The sequence below is a fragment of the Haliotis rubra genome, unplaced genomic scaffold, assembly GCF_003918875.1.
Source record: "Haliotis rubra isolate DU_JTF1 unplaced genomic scaffold, ASM391887v1 Scf58, whole genome shotgun sequence".
Lineage (NCBI taxonomy): Eukaryota > Metazoa > Mollusca > Gastropoda > Lepetellida > Haliotidae > Haliotis > Haliotis rubra.
In genome coordinates, this window is record NW_025767279.1 from 153,131 (window position 1) to 178,712 (window position 25,582).

The following is a 25,582-nucleotide window of genomic DNA, read 5'->3' on the forward strand; positions in this document are numbered from 1 at the left end:
TGGATAATTTACAGACCGCCCCGCCATATAGCTGCACTATGGCTGAGTGCGACGTTAAACAGCCAACCATTCAAACCGAAACATAAGTCTCATTAACCTATTCAGACAATGACCTACTTTTCAGCCGATCCGAATTTTGAAAAGAGACACCACAAACAACTATGATTACACTGCATTCCAATTCCTTGTTTCATAAGAAAATGGTAGTTACAAGTTAATTTTAAACTTTAATAACATCGTATTTCTATATGTTATGGCGAGGTGTAGGCAGCACGACCTTAACAAAGACGTCACAGACTGACCCTATTTGATGAGGTCGTAAAATGATTCACAACTCATCTGGCTCACTGGTTACACCTGTTATGAATTTTTTGCGCTTATTCAATGTAGTTTTGTAACACACATTGTGATTGATTTAATATCAAGTCCGTACCAGACAGTCAAACTTTTCTAGCGGCAGAGCCTCGTTTTGAGATTTCCACGATTTCCAGATTTCCGTCTGTCAGAGCACGCTGTACGACAGAGCCCGCTGCACGACGTGTTTGTAAGGATTAGAAGGAGCGTAGTGTTGCAATATACAAGTGCTTAGATGTACCAAAAAACACTGATTAATATTTATGTATCCAGTTAAATGAATTGGTCTAAAAATTCTGTACTGATTATTGTACTAAGTTGCGCAATAGGACGAAACCCAGTCAGCAGGAAACGAGACTGTTGTGTAATCAATGTTTTGACTTGACCTTGAAATTTCAGATACATAGATCCTGTTCCACATTTGGACGACAACTGTAGCTAGACAAACCTGTATATGTAGACGATAGTTTATCTACATATCACTTTCCGAATCCAAACCTGGTAACAAATAAAATCTTTCTGAAATTAATGAACAATAAACGTCTACAAATACACGGCAATTTGGAACATTGGCTAGTTGTCCATTTCTGCTTAACCAGGTCTGTCGGTTTGTTCACTTGACCTGAACAGCACATCATGGAATCAACTATGGTTTCTAATTCCTTCATTGGCACAGGATATACACGCCAATACAATTCTATTACCCTACAGGACTGTAGCACTATATTTGAAAGAACCGTCACTCCAAGAATGTGATCTCCCCGCTACCCCACGCCCGAGTTAATTCCATTACCTCTAATGAAGAACTGTCAATTCAAACTGACGATATAATTACATTTCAAACTAAACAAAGGCGGTATGTTGGATTGATGTCTACGCTAAAATGATTGCCTCTGTACAAAATACACCACCAATCAATACAAAACGTACAATAACGCCTAGGTAAGTGCCCTTTTCATGTTAACCTTTTTATCATTTGAGACATGTCCCTCACATCACCTCCTCGTTGACCAACAGAATTGCAGCCAGGTATTCTCCATAGACGAGGTAGGACCAGGGAAAGGCGACATGTCCCTGCTGAGTTAGCAGCAGTAGAAATCGTGCTCAAACCTTGCTGTCTCCCCGTTGTATTGCCAACCCTGGCGTCATCTGAAAACGACCGTGTATCAAGAGTTATGCGATATATTTTACCATAAGGTAAGGTGCAGCCTTACTTTACTTTAAATATTACGCCCATGAAAATGAAACGCTTTGTAAACGTGGATTTCGCCATTGAGCGGCGACCGTCTGTACGGTGCCAAAATAGAAAGAGAACAATCATGTGAAACAGCACGCGTTGTATTCGGTGGTTTTCTGAACAGTTCAGGGAAGAATTTGGTTTAAATACCTTGCAGCTTAGTGATGTGTACTAAGTATCAGTTTGGAGGAATCATTCCTGCTGTGTGACTTTTCCAAATCTATGAGCACACAATAACATTTAGAAAGTGGTCAAATGAAAATTATGTTATATTTGGGATAACACATTCTCAGTAAAGTACTGATTCTAGTACTTTTGATATGTGATAGTACATCCGGGATTCGAACCCACACTCTCAGAGTCAGGCACCTAATCAGGCACCGCACAGTCAACGATCTAACCCACTCAGCCATCGCTGGTTAGATCGCTGACTTTGTATGTCGGCATAACCTACCATGTTACCATAAGGTAAAACAACGTTACCATAACGTAAAACAACGTTTGCCACGATGTAAAACAACATTACCACAATGTAATATGTAACGTTACCGTAACGTAAAATAACGGTACCACGATGTAATACACAATGTTACCATAATGTAAAACAACATTACCGCGCGATGTAATATACATTACCAGGAAGTAAAAACGATGTTACCATAACGTAAAACAACGTTGCCACGATGTAATATACAATGTTACCATAATGTAAAACAGCATTACCACGAAGTAATATGCAACGTTACCATAACGTAAAATAACGGTACCACGATGTAATACACAATGTAACCATAATGTAAAACAACATTACCACGATGTAATATACATTACCAGGAAGTAAAAACGATGTTCCCATAATGTAAAAAAAACTTACCACGATGTAATATACACCTTTACCTCGAAGTAGAAAACAAATTTACTATCAAGTACAAAACAAAATTTACAAACCGATTTACGCTAACCCACAACGTTGTAACAACATTATTTTGAGGCCACAATTTAAACTACCTAACGTTGTGACAACGTGAACTTGTCAGCGCTGTTGTTACCCTTTTAGATAAAAGAATTTACACACAAACTTCTGTATTCCTAATGTTCCAAATGTTGGAGATCACATATTAGTTTTATGTTCTAGTCCTGGAACTAGTAAACGAATAATGCATTAAACCAAGTACTGTCTTTGTCTTCTAAGTATGTCTAGCTCTCTAAGTTACATTTTTCTACATGTAAGGTTTAAGATACGGGACTTATGGGTAATTGTACAGAAAGTGCATGCATTCCTCCTTTATAAACAAAGGCTCATAGCATGTCACATTTGGTGTAGTAGTTCTTGAAATTTAATAACTTTGATTAGTTGTTCTAGCTTTATTTAAACCCTAATGCATGACATTAGAAAACATGTTTACAGCCATTATGAGAGGCAGACAGTGGTTAAATGCTGAGTCATCACACGCACAAAGCGTCCTGATCACGTTTCGGCCTGAGTAGGCTACTGAGCAAAGTTTCAAATTGGGTTTGTAGGGGCGGTGATCGAGTAGCAGTCAGAAACATTTAAAGCTGTAAATCAGCAATCGAATTGAAACCAATGTTCTGAAACAATATAACTTGACGAACGAAGTGTTTGCAGTCGTAATGATGTAAAACGTTTCCGTATAATTCTTATCGCACTTATAGATTTCCTCCGTATACATGGACGGTGTGGCTGCATTTTTGTTTAGAGATGACCCACGTGTTTATTCATTACGATTGCTGTACGTATGACACGCATCATCGTATTTTGTAGAAATGTTCTAGATGTGACTCATAATCCTCACTTGTGGTACTTCTATTTATACCCAACCTACTGTTTTATTAATTCAGGAAACTTGTACTCACCCCTGAAATCCCACTCACCTCAGTTCTGTTACCAGTATAAATCCCTTGGGGCAGATAGGTAGAATTACCTGGTCAATCAATATTCTCTTACTCAACCACGTGATCTATCCACTCCAAGCAGCAGGATGCCGACGACATCGTCGTATACATCTGCAACCTTGCATGTTTACAACAGTGCATGCTTTCACCAAGTCAGTAGCTCTGAATTCATGCCGTTGTTGGAACAGTCAACACCCACCTTCTAATCAAATATCACAATCCCATTTGTTATGCAACTTTAACTAACGGTATCTCGTATTTTTGAGTGGCTAATCGATCACATCAAGTCATTAAACCGCTTCGCAAATGTGATATGCTTGTGATAAATTAATCAGAATGTTTGGGAGCTATAACAAAGTTTCACAGTATTGGAAACATGAAACGGAAGAAAGGTATTTAGATTCATTAGTACATGTAAAGATGGCGTGAACATGCATTGGAAATGTATGTACTTAATTAATTTTTATTTTTTCAGGTTTAGAATTGCCAGCCCGTGACCTGCATCCGTCCCACTCGATTGGACGGTGGTCAATTATACACCGACGTCCATTAGGGACACTCTCACTTCGATCCATCATACACGACGGACATTCATCAACAACCATTCGGTATTTGTCTGGTGTTGGCGAAACGTTATCTGTGAATTGTCTCTGAACGTCCACAGTCACTCTCGTTGGAGATATTATTGTGTTGGGTATCCATATCGACAGCGGCACCTGGCCACGCCATTGAACTCAGTATGCGACTTTGAAGAAATTGATTAGCATTGGCGTGTGCTAAGTGTCTGGACACAAGAGGTGACATCTGTGAATATGCCCAGGTCAGCCTAGTTTAACGTTTAATCATTCAAGCACAAGCTGAAGTCAAGCACTGGAAAGTCAGCGGAACGATTGGATATTGTCGACAGATTTCGGAAAGAAGCATTGGAGGGATTCAGGTGAGACATTGGATGTCGTATATAGGTGAACGATTGGTATACGCTTCTTTCAACGGAGGTCATTCAATATATTACGAAAATAGGAGACAGCAGAAGTGTTGCGCTCAGTGGTTCCAAAGTGTACACCGGGTGATGTTCACATAAAGACAACTGTCAAGACAGAAATTTTGCATGTAGCTTTTTATAATATATTTTTTAATAAGATTCCAGGTGCTTGATCATATTGAGATAAATAGTTACCTGCTGTGACACATGCTTACAGGCACAGTACCTTCAACGTGACCACAGGATTGTCCTACACTGCACAGTCTCTGATGCTCGGGCGCCAAACGTTCTAGGTTTTTAAAAAGGGTAACCTCGCTTCATCTGTATCAACTACATCAATTCGCACGGATATAATTCAAGCGTATAACTAACTCGAAATTAGTTTCTCGGACTGAATCGTTTTGAAGCCTTGATGAAAAGCGGATGATCAAAACGCGGTCTTATTTTCCGATGTCTTCGTAGCAGAAGGTTCAGAACGCAGGGCGTGATACAGAGCTAACTGGCTTGCTGTCAAGTGATGGAACGTTCCAAGGACGTCTAACAGTCTAATGTCATTATCTGTGTCAACATAGCCTGTGATAGAATATCCTTCTCACACATTCAGTTTTGTCAAACTCAACTTTCCCGATAGTCGTGTGAAATTCAGGATTTGCCATGTGGCTGGGGGATTGTTTTGTGAGATGTTGTGGAGCCTTGAATGGCATCCCAGCTCGGATCTTTTGCATTCTGCTTCTACTCGCCCAAGGAGGGATTCTGGATTATTTCTTGGCCAAACATCAGACCCAAGCCAGCTGGGCATGGATAGCATTCGACCTTGTCAACGTCGGCCTCTTCATCGCCTCCTTCGTCATATCACGACGACACCTTGCACTACAGAAAGCTGGGGACGAGCAAAGTAAAGCGGTCACAATTGGTTGGTTGGCATGGCTTGTGTACTCGGTAAGCCTAGTAGCAAGGATGGCCATAGCGTTCAACAAATTCTCCTTTAGGTTAAGCGAAGACACATTCTTTGGCCCCAATACATTAAAGACGTCGCTAGCCTTGGCGTCGTGTGTCTTCATCTTGCTGTTGATGTCCCATCATGACGCTCCTGCCGCTAGCGAACGCAGGCGATACATTGAAGACCTTACTGGAACCGTTGTCTTCGACGTGTTGGACACCGTGGATGTCTTAGAGGTGATGTTCGACAAGACATCAAGGGACATGTTCCTGCCAGGACTTCAGCAAACTGTTTTAGCGGTGGCAGGTCTCAATCTCATTATTCCAACAGTGCCCTTGATCACACTCAGCCTAACCAACTTCGGATACAAGAAGATGCCGAAACGTCTTGTGGCGCTACACAAGTTACTTGTGGTACTGGTGGTGAATGTTCCCAATCTGCTTGTTCGGTTAGTTCTCTGGCATGGCTTCAGTGTAGGAATCTCTCCCTTTATGCTCAAAAACCTCATCCTCATCTGCATCGTCATGTACGAGTTTTACGAACACAAGAAGATGAAATATGACGAACACGCCGAGGAGATTGAAATGAGAAAGAAAGGTTTACGGGGCACTGCTAATCCTGCTGCTGTAAATGGACAAAGTGGCTTAACAGAATTCTCGATGCAAGAACGTATTTAAATCTAATATATCATTTCACATTGCTCATTGAAATCGCCGTGAAGAATCCTATTGAATACCAGTGCCAGATACCAGAATGTCACAATCTGTCAAATATTAGTGATATAATCTGCTTGTCATATGACTTAGTGGCTAATTTTAGCATCGTGTTACTCGACTTGGACTCAGTACGAGGCGATGTTGGCGAATGACATCGGTCCAGGGTATTTCTCGCAATAGTATTCAGATATAACTGACCATGTATATATTTTTGTCATGTATTTGTTTTCGGAGGTAAATCTAAGATAGTTTCGATCTTTGCGCATATCCAGTTATAAGTCTGATTTGATTTTCTGCTTCACAACTATCTGATGCAATCACTGCTGGGTTTTACTTTTATGGCAATTAGATATATCATAAAATCCATTAACCATAAATCCTACAGGTTTTATTTGTTTCATTTATGGTGCAAAGTATGACCACCACATGAGCTTGTTGCCACATGAGGCAACCTATTTCAAGATCTTACGACTAACATACCTGACACGAGCGACTGTCCAGTTCTTCAAGGTGAGATATTTAATTAACGTCGTTTTTCGAGTACGCCATCATACATGGCATGTTATTGTAAAACGAAAATGAAAAAAATAAACGTTATGAAAACGTTACGCCTCTGAGAGAAACAATGTTGTCATCCTATTGTTAAGTTGACGTCATGACGTCATGTTATAACTATGTGACGTAATAAAATGAGTGACGTCATGTTTTATTGGTCTCAACAATGACACAATGTGACGTTGCGTTGCTTCCACACACCAATCAGCATTGGGGATCAGTTATATGGGCAAATATCGGAATGGCATTATACCTCATCTTTCTGCCCTTATGTCCTGTCCAACCCAACGTTCTATGCGATCTACCTGGTACCTCTCCACAGATGGGATGTGAGAGATCTGATTTGCCACATCTTTCACATCCCATTCAACAGATTTTATCATCTATTTCATGTTCAATACATATATATTTATATCATTAAGATATGTCACATACAATGTTTCCTTGAGAAAATATTCCATAACGGGGGAAAAATATTTCCTTTTGTGTATTTGTCCTGTGTTTACATCGGTTATACGGATCCAAGTACAGACATCGAAACCCTGTGGATAGGGTGCGATATGTCGGGGTATTTTGTAAACATAGATAGTACCGTTTTTCCCGATATCAGTCGCAGTAGCATATCTATCGAATTATGCAAGGAGTATGCAAAGCACAGTGTGCCCTGAATTAGGAATACTAGCGTTTGTTTAGAAACATTAGAAAAGTTTAGTTATGTGATATTGCATGTTTCTCATGTTGCATGAATATCGCCCAGAACCAGTGTCCAACCTCCAGACTGACCGTAGCTTATGTCATTAACTCATCGTCTGTAACAACGTAGATCTTCCGTTTAGCTGAGACGTGACCTTAGTGGGTACTGAACTAAGAAGGTTTTTTGATTGTTTTTACAGTATTTCCAGCTGTATCTTGACGGACGATAATTCTGTCATCAGGGCATGGCGTGTATTAAGCCAGTATTATCTTCCATCTAGACCTCCGTGTTACATGTGTGCCAGTTATAACTGCCGTGGTTCACACGAAATGCTGGAAACCAGACCAGATGTTTTTCTTGTGTTTTCTTATCGTTTTGTGGGTTTCGTTTGGTTTACTAAGTCTAGCCCCACAAAAGCAGGCCAGCATGGCGGAAACAATGATCCTATTTATTCTTCATTACATTTACAGATGTGATATATAAAGGATAAATTATTTCATGGAATGAGTGGCAAATATAGTTGTGTACCAATATTTACACTTTCTAAAACGTTTACATAAAACAAATATTATCAACTGTATCGATTTAGGAGCAATGGAAAGCGTTTTCACATTCTGAACTACAATCGCATGAATGGATGTCACATAAACTAACCGAAGCATTATGCATGAAATCGATCTGATTTTATCACTAAAATGGTCTGATCTTCACACGAAAATTATTTGATTTTAGCGAGGTACATCCTGTAGCCTATTACGCAGATTATTTACTTTTTGCGCCACTATTTGTTACACGTCACGTGTTACGAACGTCACAAAATGTTCAAGATACTGCCCTCATGTTTTATGTAACATGCTTATGTTATGTTATATTTAGAATCATGTATCTTACATATATATTTTTACTCACAAGGAAATAGACTTATAGCTTTAACCAATCCTTTTGTATATAGATACAGATGGACTGAGACAATGAATAAATTACAGGTTGTAGTATGATTGTGTTTATTGTCTTTATGTGACTGCATGTGATGTCTCACACTGCACACACTCGTGTGTAACGCCACACTCAGCAATATTCCAGGGATTTCCGGCGGTCTGTAAATAATCGAGTCTGGACCAGACAACCCAGTGATAAACAGCATGAGCATGGATCTATGCAGTCGACATACAATGACATGTGTCAGCCACGGCAGTGAGCCTGACCAATCCCGTTAGTCGCCTGGGTTGCTGGAGACCAATTCTAACCGAGATCTTCACGGGTACACACTTTCGTGTTCTACGTGTTCAAAAAGTGACGGGTAGACAGAATGGAGCAGCGTTACACATCCTCACGGCCAGGTTCCTGCAGTTGGACAGGTCACACAATGTCATCATTGCAACCATCTGTTTTATTTCATCCCCTTTGGGCGGTGGGGTAGCCTTGTGATTCGATCCAGGTACATTGTGTGAGACCTATTTCTGGTGTCCACCGCCGGGATATTGACGGGATATTGCTAAAACGCACTCACTGTTAGTCATCATCAAGGAGAACCCTGGATTCCAACCCATGTTTAACACAGAGTTTCATCCAGCAAACCGAGATGCTATAGACCGCATGACTTCCGATTGTACACTGGGATATACCACTCACGTTTATATCACGATACGTCAATATAACGGTTGCTTGACGTACATAAATTATCACATCAAAACTCCCATTCATAGCTTGTCAAAGGAAGCAGACCATTTGACCAAGCTTGCGTAATTACACCTTGAAAAAGCGTGATATCATTATTATTTAAATGAATAATGATAAACACTTCATGACAAGCAGGCTGTTGTTGACGTGACAGGCGTTATATGTACAGACGGTGTATCCGGAGTGTTTGACTTGATGCCTATAACCAACATACACCTGAGTAAGACAAAACAAAATATGTATCACAACCGTCAAAATGGTGCATCCCGGGTATATTAACAATGTTTTAGTGTTTGAGAATTCATTCAGTTGTGGCTTTGTGATATGGGAAATATGAAGCTAGTCTTAGTTATCGCAAAGGCTTGGTAGATACTGATTCAGAACGGAGTGAGTGAGTGAGTGAAGATTTAAAATCACATCGACAATATTTCAGCCATATTATCGTGACTAAAACTAGTTCTAAATTCATAATACATAGATATAATATGTAAAACCCTGTCAACGAAGGACAGTAAAACCACTAGATTATCACAGATTGAGTTAAAACTAGCTAGCATATATCTTTAAAAGTAGAAAATTATTTTTAGACAATACAATGTAAAAAATGGGCTGTAGATCGCCAACAACTGAAGGTAGATCACCACACTAGGGACCATGGGGACTTACCGTACCTTTGCTACCTGCATGGACCCTAGTTGGATTTACACCATTCCTTCAGCTGCTGGCGATTGTAAGAAATGTTAGCCAAAATTAAGATAACAAGAATACTACGTTTAAAAATCTTGGTAAGTTTAAATTGACTTTGAAGGAGGACAATAATTTTACAATACTTCAAACCCCCTTGAGGGTAGAGCCACTAACAATCTTAGTTAATATTTAAACTTCCAATCAAAAAAATAATTATATATTTACAAATCAGTTAACAAATCTAATTCTTTTAAAATGCAATAATTAAATGAGAACCTATATTATTAAAAAGATACTTCATAGTTCGTGATTTGAAATAGATATCCCTTGTGATGGAATATTCAACACAGTCAAGCAGGACATGATTGACCGTGATTCTTTCATCACAAAGGATACAAAAGGGAGGATCCTCACCTTTCAATAGGTATTCATGAGTATATCTTGTGTGGCCAATACGACATCGTCGTATGATGTTCTCTTCAAATCTGGACTGACAACCCAAGTAGGTGTAACCGACAGTTGGTTTTAGTGCATGTAATTTATTGATACCGACTTGGGTGTCCCACTTCTTTTGTATCAGATCACGGATGTAAGTTCTAATGATAGGTTTGTAACAGAGTATGGAATAAGAAGTGGTGTCACAGATTTGTTGAGTGCTGTCTTGGCAGCAAAATCGGCCATTGTGTTCCCGGAAATGCCAACGTGGCTGGGTAACCAACAGAAGACGATGTCGTATTGGCCAGTAGAAAGATTATTATATAATTCAAGAATTTCGATTAAAAGTGGATGTTTGCAAAGAGGATTTTTGATAGCCTGAAGGCAAGAAAGAGAATCGGAAAAGATTATGTATTGTTGATATTTAGGGGTTTTATTTATATATTTTAAGGCTGTTAATATTGCGTTAGCTTCTGCTGTGAAAATAGAGCTGTTGTCAGGTAATCTAAAAGATATTGTTTTGGATCCAATGACAGTGGCACAAGCTACTGCGCCACCGTCCTTGTCCCATCTGTAAATAAGGATTTGTATGTATTATATTTATTTCTTAACTGACTAAATTCTTGTTTATACTGTAATTCATTAGTTTCTGACTTTTTAAAGGTGGTTAACGTTAGGTCAACGTGTGGCCTAACCAATTGCCAAGGAGGAGAAGAAAGCAAACGGGAAGGAGAGATATTTTCTAGCTCAATGCCAGCAGCAGAAAGGAAAGGTTTGACTTAGTCCAAGAGGCGGAACAAGAGAAGACTTTTTATTGTATAGATCCTCATAAAGAGGATTAAAAACACAGTTAAATGCAGGATTTGACCCACTAGATTATAGTTTTGATTACATACTGCAAGGATAATTTTATACGGCGTTGTGTAAGAGATGGTTCATCGGCCTCGACGTAGAGACTATCAACAGGAGAGGTTCTAAAGGGCCCAGGACAAAGTCTTAGACCTTGGTAGTGGACAGAATCTAATAGTTTTAGGTGGCTTTTGCAGGCTCCACCATAAACGATGGAACCATAATCAAGTTTGGAACGGACCAGTGATCGATATAGATGTAGGAGGGTAGCTTGATCCCCTCCCCACTTAGAATTGGAAACGACTTTCAACAAGTCAAGTGCCTTCAGGCATTTAGTTTTAAGGGATTTGTATGTGGTAGAAACGTTAAGTGTGAGTCAAAAATAATACCCAAGAACTTGGCCTCCTTCACAACTTTGATGGGTGTGTCATTTAGAGATACTTCAGGGTCTTTATGCGGTTTGTATTTACGGCAGAAATGTATACAATTAGTTTTGGATTTAGAAACATTTTAAGAACGGAAGGAGGTTGACATTTTTTCATGTCGAAATACACTCTTGACGAAATCTACTTATCATTTTCCACATTAATGTTTCAATTTTTAAGAAAGAAAGGCATCAAAATCAACATAAGAAACTTCCCGACATCTTAGGTATATATCTTTGATTGCTGTGTGAACCAAAACATACAACCTGTTAACTCCTTTTGACAAATTCATTCGCTGAGAGGGAACGATTCCTGGGACTAATTATAAACAATATTTGAAAAAGGTTTTTGCAGAATAACTGAAACTTTATTAACAGTAACAACAACAACAACAACAACAACAACAATAACAACAAGTATTCTGTCTGATTTCATTTTATCTTCGGTATAATTTCGTCCTGAAAAACATCGCACTTGCGGTTATCTAACTTGCATACTTATGTCATGGAGGTATGACAAACATGTTTTTATGCTACAACCTGAAGTGACGTATAAATGATGATAACCACAAAAGCTGTCCTCAGTAAAGCTGAAGCCACCTCGCAGCTACCACGACTATAAAATTGAAACTGCATATCCCATATAATCACGCCCTGGTGGGTAAAGTGAGTGAGTATGATTTTAAGCCGCTTTTAGCAGTATTTCAACAACATCATGGCGTGGAAAATATTTCGTGAATATTGCTAAAATCTGCGTAAAGCTAAACTTACTCCCACCGGCGCTGTACAAATGGTTCTTCATTCATTTGGTTCTCTTTGAAGGTAAACGAAAATAACCCGTATTATTGAATATGTTGGGGATATTCAGTTTCATAATGATATAAATTGGGAACCAAGTTGTATGATTGCATTAGGATTTCCAAAATGATTATTCATTCAGAAAGTGTGATGAATTTCGTGCAAACACGTCAGTTTCGTGCAGACGTATGTTATGATGTTCAGGTGAACATGGACGGGATGAAATTCTACATTTACAGTCAGTGTGTCCGTATGTTTCAGTACATGTCAGTGATAAAAACCAGGCTGGAATTTATTCTGATATTGTTTTAAACTCAGTTACACGTGCGTTTTTGTTTTAACACGCGGCGTCTGTCACGTCAGGAACGTCTTCGTGGATATGGCATGATGTGTCAGTGAGTGAGTTTAGTTTTACGCCACGCAATATTCCAGCTATGTGGCGGTGATCAACAGCATGAGCATCGACCTGCGCAATTGGGAACCGATGACATGTGTCAACCAAGTCAGGGAGCCTGACTACCCGATCCCGTTAGTCGCCTCTTACGTCAAGCATGGGTTACTGAAGATCAATATTCTAACCCGGACCTTCACGGGTAGATGGAAGTTGCAACAAGACACTTCATTGTGTCGGAGCTCTTATCTCCTTCCGCAGTCAGTAATATTTGCAATAGTTGCCACACCTTTCGATTGAATATCCCTTATTTGTGACATAGTATATGTTGTTAAACTCAAAGGCCGTATTTTACATGCAGTATATGGGCCTCTAGTTAACTCTCGTTAATTTCGCCTGTAAAGTGCATATTAAATTGACAGTTGACATTCCTTCCAGCGGTCGGTCACCATTTCGATAAGCTGATAATGTCACTTTGTTACCAACCGTTATGTTTGGTCCCATGGGGAACTTCTCGTTATCTTTAATTCTCTGGCGTTTTAATGGCGTCGCTTTGAAAATGATAAATGTGATATCTCAACCTGCTCCAATCTGCCACACAACGGACGCTCAGCACATCATTCTCCATGCGCTTCAGTTTCCTGCGTTTTCATAGATCCGCTTTGTTTAATGTAAACGTGGTATCGCAGACCTATCCATTAGAGAGTAGGCAATGACATCACTTCCGCCCTGACAAGACAGAGGAGAACACTGCATTTCGTCGAACTACACTCTTAAAAGAACAGAAATGCATAGGCGCTTTCATGTCGGTATATTTTGACAGCAAACGTCATTAGGACAATTCCTATGTTTGAATCCCGTTAATCATGTTGTGGTTGTTGTGTATTCCGAGCAAACGAATCCCAAACTGTGTTTGTAAATGTTTGTTATAAAAATTGAAAACGATGCATGAGAAGTGCAGGGAGAGAAAGTTTTCCACATAATGCACGTGAATAGAGACATTGACTATAAAAGGTCAAACCAAATTTATCATTTCATTACGAAATTTACGACGTAGACAAAGATGATAAATGCCAAGATCGAATGGTACTGATCGAAATATCGCCATTGGACGTTTGGAAGCAGCACCATATCTCGATTATGGCATCGATAAACCTGCTTCAATTCAACCCAAGATCGTCCCAAAAGTGGAAAACCAAGAGTGACCATTCCTGCTCAGGACCGATTCATCCGGGTGTTTCACCTACGTCACTGATATTCTACAGCAACGGACACTGCAGGACAGGTGCCTTGTATTTGAAACCATCAGACGGTTCAGAAATCGTCTGAGAGAAGTGGGAATTCGAGCATATGGACCAAAAGTTGGACCTATCCTGACACGACTGCACCGACAACGACATGTCCAATGGTACAGCAGGGTACCTGAGGAAGCGGGTAATGTGTTCGGTCAAGCGATGAATCGCGTTTCCTCCTACAACGGCGGGATGGGAGACAACGTGTCTATCGACATCGACACGAACGTTTTGCGCCGAACTGCGTTCGACATGTGGACTGATTTGAAAGCGTCATATAGTGGAGAGCCATGCCCTACACAGGTAGATCAGAATTAGTGGTGGTTCAAGGCAATCTTACAGCAAATCGCTACATTGACTAAATCCTGCGACATCACCTCCTCCCACTTTTTAACCACTGGAGGGAGCTGTTTCAACACGACAACGGTTGGACGAATTGATCGATGCGTTCGTAAACGTCACCATCGTTCTCAGACACTTGCAGAACTTGCCCAGGCGTTGCTGGAGGAATGGAGAAGAATTCCCTAGCAAAGTCCGAGGACTTGTGGAATCCCTTCCATGGCTGCGTCGAGGAGTGACGGCTGCAAGGGGTGGTGTCATCAGGTACTGACCTGAACACCCCCGTGTGTCCACACGTACAGTGAGTGACCTGAACGCCCCCGTGTGTCCACACGTGCAGTGAGTGACCTGAACACCCCCGCGTGTCCACACGTGCAGTGAGTGACCTGAACACCCCCGTGTGTCCACACGTGCAGTGAGTGACCTGAACACCCCCGTGTGTCCACACGTGCAGTGAGTGACCTGAACACCCCCGTGTGTCCACACGTGCAGTGAGTGACCTGAACACCCCCGTGTGTCCACACGTGCAGTGAGTGACCTGAATTAATGTTGACAATGACAACAATCAATATGTTCATCTGTGTGTCGAATTTCCTTCATCTATGTTCAAGCTTAATCAACTTATGTCCACTGAAGTACGTTTAATAGATTTCCTTATTTTTGGCCTAGATGCGTTTCCTTGTTTGAAGAGTGTACATAGTTCAATAAAAAAAAAAAAATAGAATACAAAATAGCACAAAAATTAAAAACCTCAATATCCGTTAAATCTATATTGTTACATTTAGAATAAAACAGTAATGAAACACTAGCATGCTATCGCGAGATTCCTAAAGTTTAAGAACGTATTTTTTAAATGAAATATAAAATCCGCACTGATACTAAACATAACATGACATAACGTTAACCCACTGTTAATATCACAGATAGTGTTTGCTTGTTCCACATTAGGAGGACAACGGTTGCTTGACAAACCTGTGTATGTAGACGATAGCTTCATGTCTACATATCACTTTCTGAATCCAAATTGGGTAACAAATAATATCTCTCTGAAGTTGATGAACAATTTACTTCTAAAAATATATCTTAACAGCCACGGACGATATTAACTATGGTTTCTGAATGTGTTCCGTTATTGGCAGAGGCTTAAAGTGTGAATACAATTTTATTATCCCACAGAACTGTAGCACTTTATTTGAAAGGTCCCCCGCTACTCCACGCCCGAGTCACTTCCATTAAATCTGATGAAGAACTGTCAATTCAAACTGACGATATCATTAAACTGACGATATCATTACATTTCAAACAAAACAAAGGCGGTATGTTGGATTGATAAAAAATGTTGGTTACGCTAAAGTGATTGCCTGTCTGAAATACACCATCAATCAATACAAAACGTACAATAACGCCTAAGTAAGTGTTCTTTTCATTTTAACTTGAATCATTTGAGACATTTCCCTCACATCACCTCCTCGTTGACCAACAGAATTGCAGCCATGTATCACATTACATTCTCCATAGACAAGGTAGGACCAGGGAATGGCGACATGTCCCTGCTGTAAGCAGCCAGAGCTGACAGAGTTAACAGCAGTAGAAATCGTGCTCAAACCTTGCTGTCTCCCCGTTGTATTGCCAACCCTGGTGTCATCTGACAACGACCGTGTAACAAGGGCTATGCGATATATTTTACCATAAAGGTAAGGTGCAGCCTTACCTTACTTACTGTGTGATTAATGTTCATTAAATATTACGCACTTGAACGTGAAACGCTTAGTAAACGTTGTTCTTGATATTGAGTGGCGACCGTCATGTGAATGAGTGAGTGAGTGAGTTTAGTTTCACGCCGCACTCAGCAATATTCCAGCTATATGGCGGCGGTCTGTAAATAATCGAGTCTGGACCAGACAATCCAGTGATCAACAGCATTGAGCATCGATCTGCGCGATTCGGAACCGATGGCATGTGTCAACCAAGTCAGCGAGCCTGACCACCCGATCCCGTTAGTCGCCTCTTACGACAAGCAATTGCAAGATCAATATTCTAACCCGGACCTTCACGGGTGACATCAGGAGAGAGACATCAAGACTGTTGATACGGAGTTGTGAGACAACGAGTCCAGAAAGTTTGACAATGCGTTTTTGAGTGAGAGAACAACAATGACATATATGTACTTTAGGCTCCCAGATGAAGTTATTTCCGTCATTTAACATTCCCCATGCAAATCTTGCCAACTTGACCCTATTCCTACATCTTTTGTCAAAACATTATATAACATGTACTATCGTACTTCCCGATATTTGTTCAACTCCCTGGAGAGCATAAAGCTCTGCCTGTCAGGCGCAATGAACTAAATACTCACATTGCCAGCACATCCTCAAGGGTACGCATTTTACAGCTGGGTGAACTGAGACATTGTGGATCTAAGTATCTTGTCCAAGGATACTACGCAAATGGGAGCCGAACCTACGTGCTTCCACCGGGAATCGAACCCGGGCCTTCAGCGTGATAAGCAGACGCTTTACCACGGCACTATTGCGCTCCACAACCCTTAAGACATTAACTGAATCATAGAGACTCCCAGACAGCCCATTAATTTTCACGGCAGAATTAATGGCATATTAATAGCACTTTTAATGACCCCTTGTCAAACAACACTAAAATATGAAATACACAATGCCATTTTAGAAAGTGGTCAAATGTAACATATGTTATATTTGGGATTACACTTTCTTAGTAAAGTACAGATTCTTGTGGAAGCCGCGGTGGCTGAGCGGTCTAGGCGTCTGACTTTGTGTGCTGGCGATTAGGTGCCTGACTCTGAGGGTGTGGGTTCGAATCCCGGATGGGACTCAACCCAAAAAGTACTAGAATCTGTAGATAACTAAGAAAGTGTAATCCCAAATATAACACATGTAACACTAAAATACACAAGATACCTAAACAATAAACTAAAGGCCACTCAGGATCTACACATCTTAGTCTCACAGGTTGAGTTCATCTGGATCCCTGCCCATATCGGTGTGTTTGGCAACGAACACGTCAACCAAACAGCCAACATACCCTTATCTAAAATCAAAACAAAAACCCTGTCAAAACACAAAATCTTGCTAAAGTGGCAAATTAAATACCAAAATTCAAATTCTAAACTAAACCATTTACTCTCCCCCCCAAAAAACAGTGAAAAAAACCAACGAAAACAATTACCATCAATAACAAAATATTCACAGGGCGATAACCAAATTACAAACAGGTCACACAACATTAAATTCCAATCAACATAAAATGGAATAAAAGACCACACCAAACAGACAAATGCATACACTGCAACGAAACAGAAACTGCCCGAACACGCCCCACCACTCTACCAAATACACAAAATGGTGCTCCAGAGTTAACTGGGCATAAACTGAACACACCTAACACCACAAACAATCCTAACCCACTAAATAACACCCAAACCTTTAAAGCCTTTGGTATATTAACTATCAAAACTGGCCTTTTAGGTCGCTTATAATCCCACATAACCAACCAGTGCTAACATTAAAAAACATACAAAAGCAAAACAAAAACAGACAGAACAAATACCAACCAAACTATCCCACAGCAACCTGTTATCGCATTGCATACCAGAGAGGGGAAATCTCCGTGCTGTAACAGCCACAACTGGAAGGGTTAACAGGTAGAAGGTAGACATCGTGCTCAAACCTTGCTGTCTCCCCGTTGTATTGCCAACCCTGGTGTCATCTGAAAAAGACCGTGTATCAAGGGTTATGCGATATCTTTTACCATAAAGGTAAGGTGCAGCCTTACTTTACTTACTGTGTGATTAATGGTCATTGATTATTACGCACATGAACGTGCAGTGAAACGCTTACTAATCGTGGATCTCGACATTGGGTTGCGACCGTCAGTATGAAAAAGAACGATCATTTGAAACGACACGCGCTGTCCTTCGGTGGTCTTCTGAACAGCTTATGGAAGAGTTTGGTTTCTAACCTTACAGTTGTTTGATATGCAATTCGGTGGTCTTCTGAACAGTTAATGGAACAATTTGGTTTCTAACCTTGCAGTTATGTGATATGTGATTCTTATCAGCTTGGGGGACGCAGTTCTGCTGTGTGACTTATCCAATGTTATAAATACACAATGCCATTTAGAAAGTGGTCAAATTGTGACAGTTGATATATAGTTGCCACACATTTCACTTTCATTCTAAAGCGTTACTAGTGTTGAAATATCACTTTAGTTATCGTTCGTGTCCTGGGTCAAGAGAATTAACATCAACCATAAACAGTTGAAAATAGACATATATATGTATATAAAAGCTGTATTAGAAATGAATCTTTGTCTTTTTAAACCCGCCTCCGTGGTGTAGTGGTTAGAGCGTCCGCCCGGAGTGCGGAAGGTCGCGGGTTCGATCCCCTACTGCGTCATACCAAAAGACGTTAAAATATGGTATTTGTTGGTCCCTGCCTGGCGCTCGGCATTAATGGGTACAACAAGGACTGGTCGGCTCGGAGTCAGTATAATGTGTCTGAGTGGGGTATTCATGCTTCACTGCGGCATGGTATCACAGTGAGCTAGCACTATAAAACCAGCTTAAGTTTGGGCTAGTACAAGCAGCCGCACATACACATACACACGCATGCACGTCGTCATATGAGCGAAATATTCTCAAGCACGACGTTAAACCCAATTCCACCAAAACCAGCACATTGAAACATATCTTCAAAGTTGAATGTTGGGTTGTCAAATGAAAAAGCAACCAAGTGAACGTATGAGCAAAAGGCCACCACTACAAACGGCATGGACTGACGTGTCATGACTCTTCAGCATGTTCAAAGTAGGATTTTGGTGTAGTAAGTTACAAATGTACCTAATCATGACTGGGAAAAGACATACATATTTATATATTGTGACAAATGTAACATGTGTTGTATTTTCCATTACATTTTCTCAGTAAAGAACAGATTCTAGTACTTTTGTTAGGTTGAGCCCCATCCGGGATTCGAACCCTCACGCTCAGAATACGGCCAGTCAACACACAAATCAGCGATCTAACCCACTCAGCCACCGTGGGTTAGATCTCTGACTTGGACTTTTAAATCACGACTGAGATCGTGTTGGGTTTATGGGAGGCTCATTCATATTCTCTGTGACACTTACGTTTTGGTAAATGTGTTTTGCACATTCCCGTTATTTTAGTAGTTGTTAATATGAATTTTAATGGAACTCTTAAATTCACAAAATGTATTAGAAAATATGTCACAGTGATGAGAGAGATTCCCAAGGCATAAATGGTCTACCGTGCTTATTTTACGGGGTTCCGTTTGATATATTTCGGTGAAACAGGAGAAGACAGCATACGAGGCAAAATAGTGGAACATATAATACTTGAATTATGGAATCGAAGGACGGTAAAACAACAAGTATACCACAGATATAATTTTAAAACTAGTAATTCAATATAAAATATTCGAACTATACAAGGCGATACAATATAAATACAGGCTATAAATCGCCAACAACTGAAGGTAGACCACCATACAGCCATTATGAGAGGCAGACAGTGTTCAATTGTTGATTCACAACAAGTGCAAAGGGTTCTGACCACGTTTAGTGAATGAAAAGGTGACGTGAACATACATTGGGAATGTTTTTACTTGAAAATGAATATACCGGATCTATTTTCCCATTTCATTTTATTTTCCAGGTTTACAATTACCAGCTTGTGTCCATCCAGCCAGATTGGACTACAGGAATGTTACAGAATACACAGTCTCTGATGGTAGACCGCCAAAAGTTCTAGGTTTTTAAAAAGGTAACCACACTTCAAGAGGCTACAACAACTAGAAGAATCCACACGGATATAACTGAAGCGTGTAACCAAGTAGAACTTAGTTCCTCGGACTCTACAGTCAAGTGGTTCTGAAGTCTTGATGAAAACTGCATAATCAAAACACGGTCATACGTTCCGATGTCTGCGTAGAAGAAGGTTCAGAATGCAACATGAAAAGCACTGCCTGCAAGTGATGGAACGTTCCAGGGACATGCAACAGGATTTATGTCATTATCTATGTTAACATAGCCTGTGATTGAATTTCTTCTCACATATTCAGTTTGTCAAACTCAACTTTCCCGATATTCGTGTGAAATTCAGGATTTGCCATGTGGCTGGGGGGATTGTTTTGTGAGATGTTGTGGAGCCTTGAATGGCATCCCAGCTCGGATCTTTTGCATTCTGCTTCTACTCGCCCAAGGAGGGATTCTGGATTATTTCCTGGCCAAACATCAGACCCAAGCCAGCTGGGCATGGATTGCGTTCGACCTTGTCAACGTCGGTCTCTTCATCGCCTCCTTCGTCATATCACGACGACACCTTGCACTGCAGAAAGTCAAAGACGAGCAAAATACAGCGGTCACACTGGGTTGGTTGGCATGGCTTGTGTACTCGGTAAGCCTAGTAGCAAGGATGGCCATAGCTTTCAACAAATTCTCGTTTAAGTTAAGCGAGGACTCATTCTTCGGTCCCAATACATTAAAGACGTCGCTAGCCTTGGCGTCGTGTGTATTCGTCTTGCTGTTGACGTCTCACCATGACGCTGCTCCTGCTAGTGAACGCAGGCGATACATTGAAGACCTTACTGGAACCGTTGTCTTCGACGTGTTGGACACCGTGGATGTCTTAGAGGTGATGTTCGACAAGTCATCAAGGGACATGCTCCTCCCAGGACTTCAGCAAAGTATTTTACTGGTGGCAGGTCTCAATCTCATTATTCCAACAGTGCCCCTTATCACACTCAACCTAACCAACTTTGGATACAAGAAGATGCCGAAACGTCTTGTGGCGCTACACAAGTTACTTGTGGTGCTGGTGGTGAATGTTCCCAATCTGATTGTTCGGTTAGTTCTCTGGCATGGCTTCAGTGTGGGAATCTCTCCCTTTATGCTCAAAAACCTCATCCTCATATCCATCGTCCTGTACGAGTTTTACGAGCACAAGAGGGTGAAATATGACGAACACGCTGGAGCGATTGAAGTAAGAAAGAAAGGTTCACGGGGCACTGCCAGTCCTGCTGCTGTAAATGGACAAAGTGGCTTAACAACCTTCTCGATGCAAGAACGTATTTAAATCTAATATGGCATAAAACATTACTATTTGAAATCGCAGTGAAGCATCCGATTTCACACCAGTGCCGCAATGGCTGTCCTGTTGCTTTGCCTTTACGTTAAAGTGAGTGAGTGAGTGAGTTACTATTTAACGTCACATCGGCAATATCTCAGCCATATCGTGACGAAACAATCCATACAAGCTTTACGTTAAAGGATTATTGAACATTGAAAGAAGTTGGAAGGTGAGTGTAAATAGGCTCTCAGAAAATGTTTGCTAGTATATATCTACAGGAAGGTTTATATTATCACGGACATACAGACTTTATGTACGAGCTCACTTAGGTACTTGCTTTCACTGGTTTTCGAGTTCTGTTTCCATGGCTCTCTTTATTGTCCCATTTTCAGCCTGTCACTGTCAGGCGGGCCAAATTTTGAAAAACGTGTTCCAGAGTCTTTGAGAGATAACACTATGTGAATGTAATCCTCGATTATACCGTGTGATATGTCTCCAAAAGTGCTTATACATGTGTTTAGGTGGACTGGATTCTGTACTTTGGCCATTCGAGTTCATTAATCCTTTAGTTTTGTTAAAATTATTTTTCTGAATGCGTTAGAGAAAACTTTATTCCTTGTAGCCCACCACCCCGACTGTATGAAGGTATGACATGCTTGAAAAAATGTCGAATTGAAATATTTGTCCTGCATATTGAAACAAGAGGGAATACATGTATGCCGAATGGCACAAGACGCTCGCAGTCAATTCATGAACAACTATGTTACTCCGGGTCAAGCCGAATGTAGGTTACGGAACGGGTCGAGTAGTGGCGAATGTCACAGTCTGTCAAGTAGTAGTGATATAATCTGCTTGTCATATGACTTAGTGGCTAATTTTAGCATTGGGTTACTCGAGTCGGACTCACTACGGGGCGATGTTGGCGAATGACTTGAGTCCAGGGTATTTCTCGCAATAGTATTCAGATATAACTGACCATGTATATATGTTCGTCATGTATTTGTTTTCGGAGGTAAATCTATGATAGTTTCGATCTTTGCGCATATCCAGTGATAAGTCTGATTTGAACTATCTGTTGCAATCACTGCATATGTATAGGCCTTTACTTTCATGACAATTAGAAATATCATAAAATTCATAAACCATAAATCCTACATGACCACCACGTGACCTTGTTGCAATATGTAACAACAAATCATGTGTAATCATAACCAATAGTAAATATGTTACGACCAACATGCGAGACATAACAACATATGATATGGATGTACAACTTCTTCATAATATTTACAACACGACGTTCCTTCAGCAGGTGATGAATATGTGCTTTTTCCGCCACCTTTTATTGGCCCAGTCGTCACGTGTTACGAACGTCACAAAATGTTCTAGATACTGTCCTTATGTTTTATGTAACATGCGTATGTTATGTTATGTCATATTTAGGATCATGTATCTGACATACATATTTTTACTCACAATGAAATTGATTTAGCTTTGCCCAATGTATGTGTTCGTAAAGAGAGAGAGACTTTTACATGGCGGTGTTATGAATAATATACAGTTTGTAGTATGGATCGTGTTTATTGTCGCATTCAGCGCACACACACACACGCACACAGACAGAGACACACAGAGAGAAAGACAGACACATAGACAGACAGACACACAGAGAGACAGACACAGACACAACAACAACAACAACACACACACACGTGCATTCAAACATGGACAGACACATTTTTGTTATGTGTGTGTTCTTTAACGCCGCACTCAACCATATTTAGCCTTCCCTAATCTAATTGTATGTAGAAAGAGATGGACTGAGGATCTGAATAAAATACAGGTTGTGGTGTGGACTGTGTTTATTGTCTTTATGCGACTGCTTGTGACGTCTCAGTCAGCACGCACGCACACACACACACACACACACACACAGGGACTGACATACCTACATTTAAACAGAGACAGGCACTCAGCAATATTCTAGCTTTTTCCGGTGGTCTGTAAATAATCGAGTTTGAACCACACAAGCCAGTGATCAACATCATGAGCATCGATCTAGGCACTTGAGATACGATGACATGTGTCAGCAGAGGCAGTTGGTCTAACCATTTCTAACCTGTTGGTCGCCTGGGTTGATGAAGATCAATTCTAACCCAGATCTTTCGTGTTTCGGGTACACACTTTCGTGTTCTTCGTGTTCAACAAGTGAAGGGTAGACAGAATGGAACAGCGTTACACATCCTCACGGCAAGGTTCACGCAGACAGGTCACACAATGTCATCATTGCAACCACCCTTTCTATTATCATCTTGGGGCGGTGGGGTAGACTTGTGGTTCGATCCAGGTACAATGTGTGAAAGCTATTTTTGTTGTCCACCGCCATGATATTGCTGGAATATTGCTACAAGCGTTCTCACTCACCTGTTCTCAGGGAGAATCGTGGATTCGAACCCACGTTTCATTCAGCAATGTACAGATCATAGATCGTTAATATATGGTCAATATAACGGTTGCTTAACGTGCATAAATTATCCCATGAAAAATCCCATTTATCCAAGCTTACATGATTATACCTTGAAAAGGGGTAATATCATTTCCATTAAAATCAATACTGATAAACAACTAATAACAAGCAGGCTGTTATTGACGTCACATGCGTTATCTGTACAGACGGAGTATCCTAAGCATTTGCCGACAAACAACATACACCTGGGTATAAGACAAAACATAATATGTATCACAATCATTAAGATGGTGCACGCTGGGATTATAAACAATGCATCAGAAAAAAGAGTTTTGATTACGATCGGTTTTTTATATGGGAAATGTGAAGTGAATTCACAGCAAAGGCTAGGCAAATACCGATTCAGAACTGGATGAGAGTGATATTTTCATTATTTGAATGCACCCTTGATGAAATCCACTTAGCATTCAATGTTATGTTTCAGATTTCCCGAAACCTTAGGTACATATCGTATGATTGCTGTGTGAACCAAAACATACAACCTGTTGACTACTTTCTGACATATTCATTCGCTGAGAGGGAACGGTTCCTCTGACTATTTATAAACAATACTTGGAAAGGTTTTGGCAGAATAACTGAAACTTTAATAACGGTAACAACAACAAGAAGTATTCTGTCTCATTTCATTTTATCTCCGGTATGATTTCGTTGATATTTACCTTTCGAATCAAACCGTGCTCTCACTTGAAACAAAAATCCCCCTTCAGGTTATTAAATTTGCATACTTATGTCATTGGGGTATGTCCCGTGTGTTTTTATGTTAGAACTTGAAGTCACGTATAAATGCCTAAACAGAATGATAAACCATAATAGCAGTCCTCAATAAAGCTGAAGTCACCGATGTCTGGCAGCTTCCACGACTCTGACATTGAAACGTCAAGTTGTGGATAAAGTGGGTGAATCTGATTTTAAGCCGTTTTAGCAGTATTTCAACAACATCGTGGAGAACCGGAAAACGTGCCCAGGACACCGTTGGAAATGTCCATGTGAAGAAAACCAAAACTGTCTTCCTGAAGATGCCGAAACGTCTGCACAAACTGTGGAGTGACATTGCCAATGGAAGGAAGTACATCCCCGAATTTTTACACGATGTTGCAGTGATCATCCAACTTCATAAATAACAGTCGGCCTAGACTATCTCATCTCATCATGTGGTGCATTATGTACGTTTTAATGTTTACTGTACTCATTTCGTATGATTTTTATGTCAACTTTTTATATCAACATTTTTTTTTATTCAAGGAATTTATTCAGTACTTTGGACACAGGGCCTATTGTACAACTACACGTCATCATACCATTTGGTCACGTGTGGGACCTGGTATTAAATACATTTTTCAGATATAATGCAACAGATTAAGTAACGTTCTTATTTGTACTATTTAACAAATCTATCATACTTTGAGTAGCAATAATAGAATTGTTTGTCAAAAATCTACTCCTTAGAGATGAATACCTACTACAAACAAATAATACATGAAACACATCCTCCATACCACAATAACAATGAGGACAAATTGTATCTAAGTGATTAACAACATTCTCACACCTTTCCTGTTATAAAATAGTGAGTGATATTCTCATTTTACAGAAACCTCTTCTCAGTTCTCCATCCTTAAGCGATGTTATATATATTTCCCGTTGT

At 40.3% G+C, this 25,582-nt stretch overlaps 2 protein-coding genes across 3 annotated transcripts; both read left to right on the plus strand.

The window, feature by feature from the left end:
* The first annotated feature begins 4,328 nt into the window (after positions 1-4,328).
* On the plus strand, positions 4,329-23,209 carry LOC124254713 (transmembrane protein 121B-like). Of its 2 annotated transcripts, none has more exons than XR_006892525.1 (2): positions 4,329-6,163; positions 21,476-23,209. XR_006892525.1 is itself a non-coding variant. In XM_046688560.1 (2 exons), exon 2 carries the CDS (start codon positions 5,142-5,144, stop codon positions 6,102-6,104), a length of 963 nt encoding a protein of 320 aa, XP_046544516.1. In that variant the 5' UTR covers positions 4,329-4,442; positions 4,705-5,141; the 3' UTR covers positions 6,105-8,390. The 2 variants fall into 2 exon arrangements, 1 of the variants encoding a protein (XP_046544516.1); XM_046688560.1 differs by lacking the exon at positions 21,476-23,209 and having other exon boundaries at positions 4,329-4,442; positions 4,705-8,390.
* LOC124254690 (transmembrane protein 121B-like) lies at positions 14,055-21,496 on the plus strand. The gene is made up of 2 exons (XM_046688537.1): positions 14,055-14,090; positions 20,373-21,496. Exons 1-2 carry the CDS (start codon positions 14,055-14,057, stop codon positions 21,414-21,416), a joined length of 1,080 nt encoding a protein of 359 aa, XP_046544493.1. The 3' UTR covers positions 21,417-21,496.
* Positions 23,210-25,582: the final 2,373 nt, after the last annotated feature.

What these genes read in the sequence shown, in the direction of transcription:
- LOC124254690 (XM_046688537.1), top strand. Translation starts at nt 14,055, where the DNA reads ATGTCCAATGGTACAGCAGGGTACCTGAGGAAGCGG. An exon ending in CAGGGTACCTGAGGAAGCGG is followed by an intron (nt 14,091 to 20,372) that starts GTAATGTGTTCG and finishes ATGTTAACATAG; the next exon opens with CCTGTGATTGAATTTCTTCT.
- LOC124254713 (XM_046688560.1), top strand. Translation starts at nt 5,142, where the DNA reads ATGTGGCTGGGGGATTGTTTTGTGAGATGTTGTGGAGCCTTGAATGGC.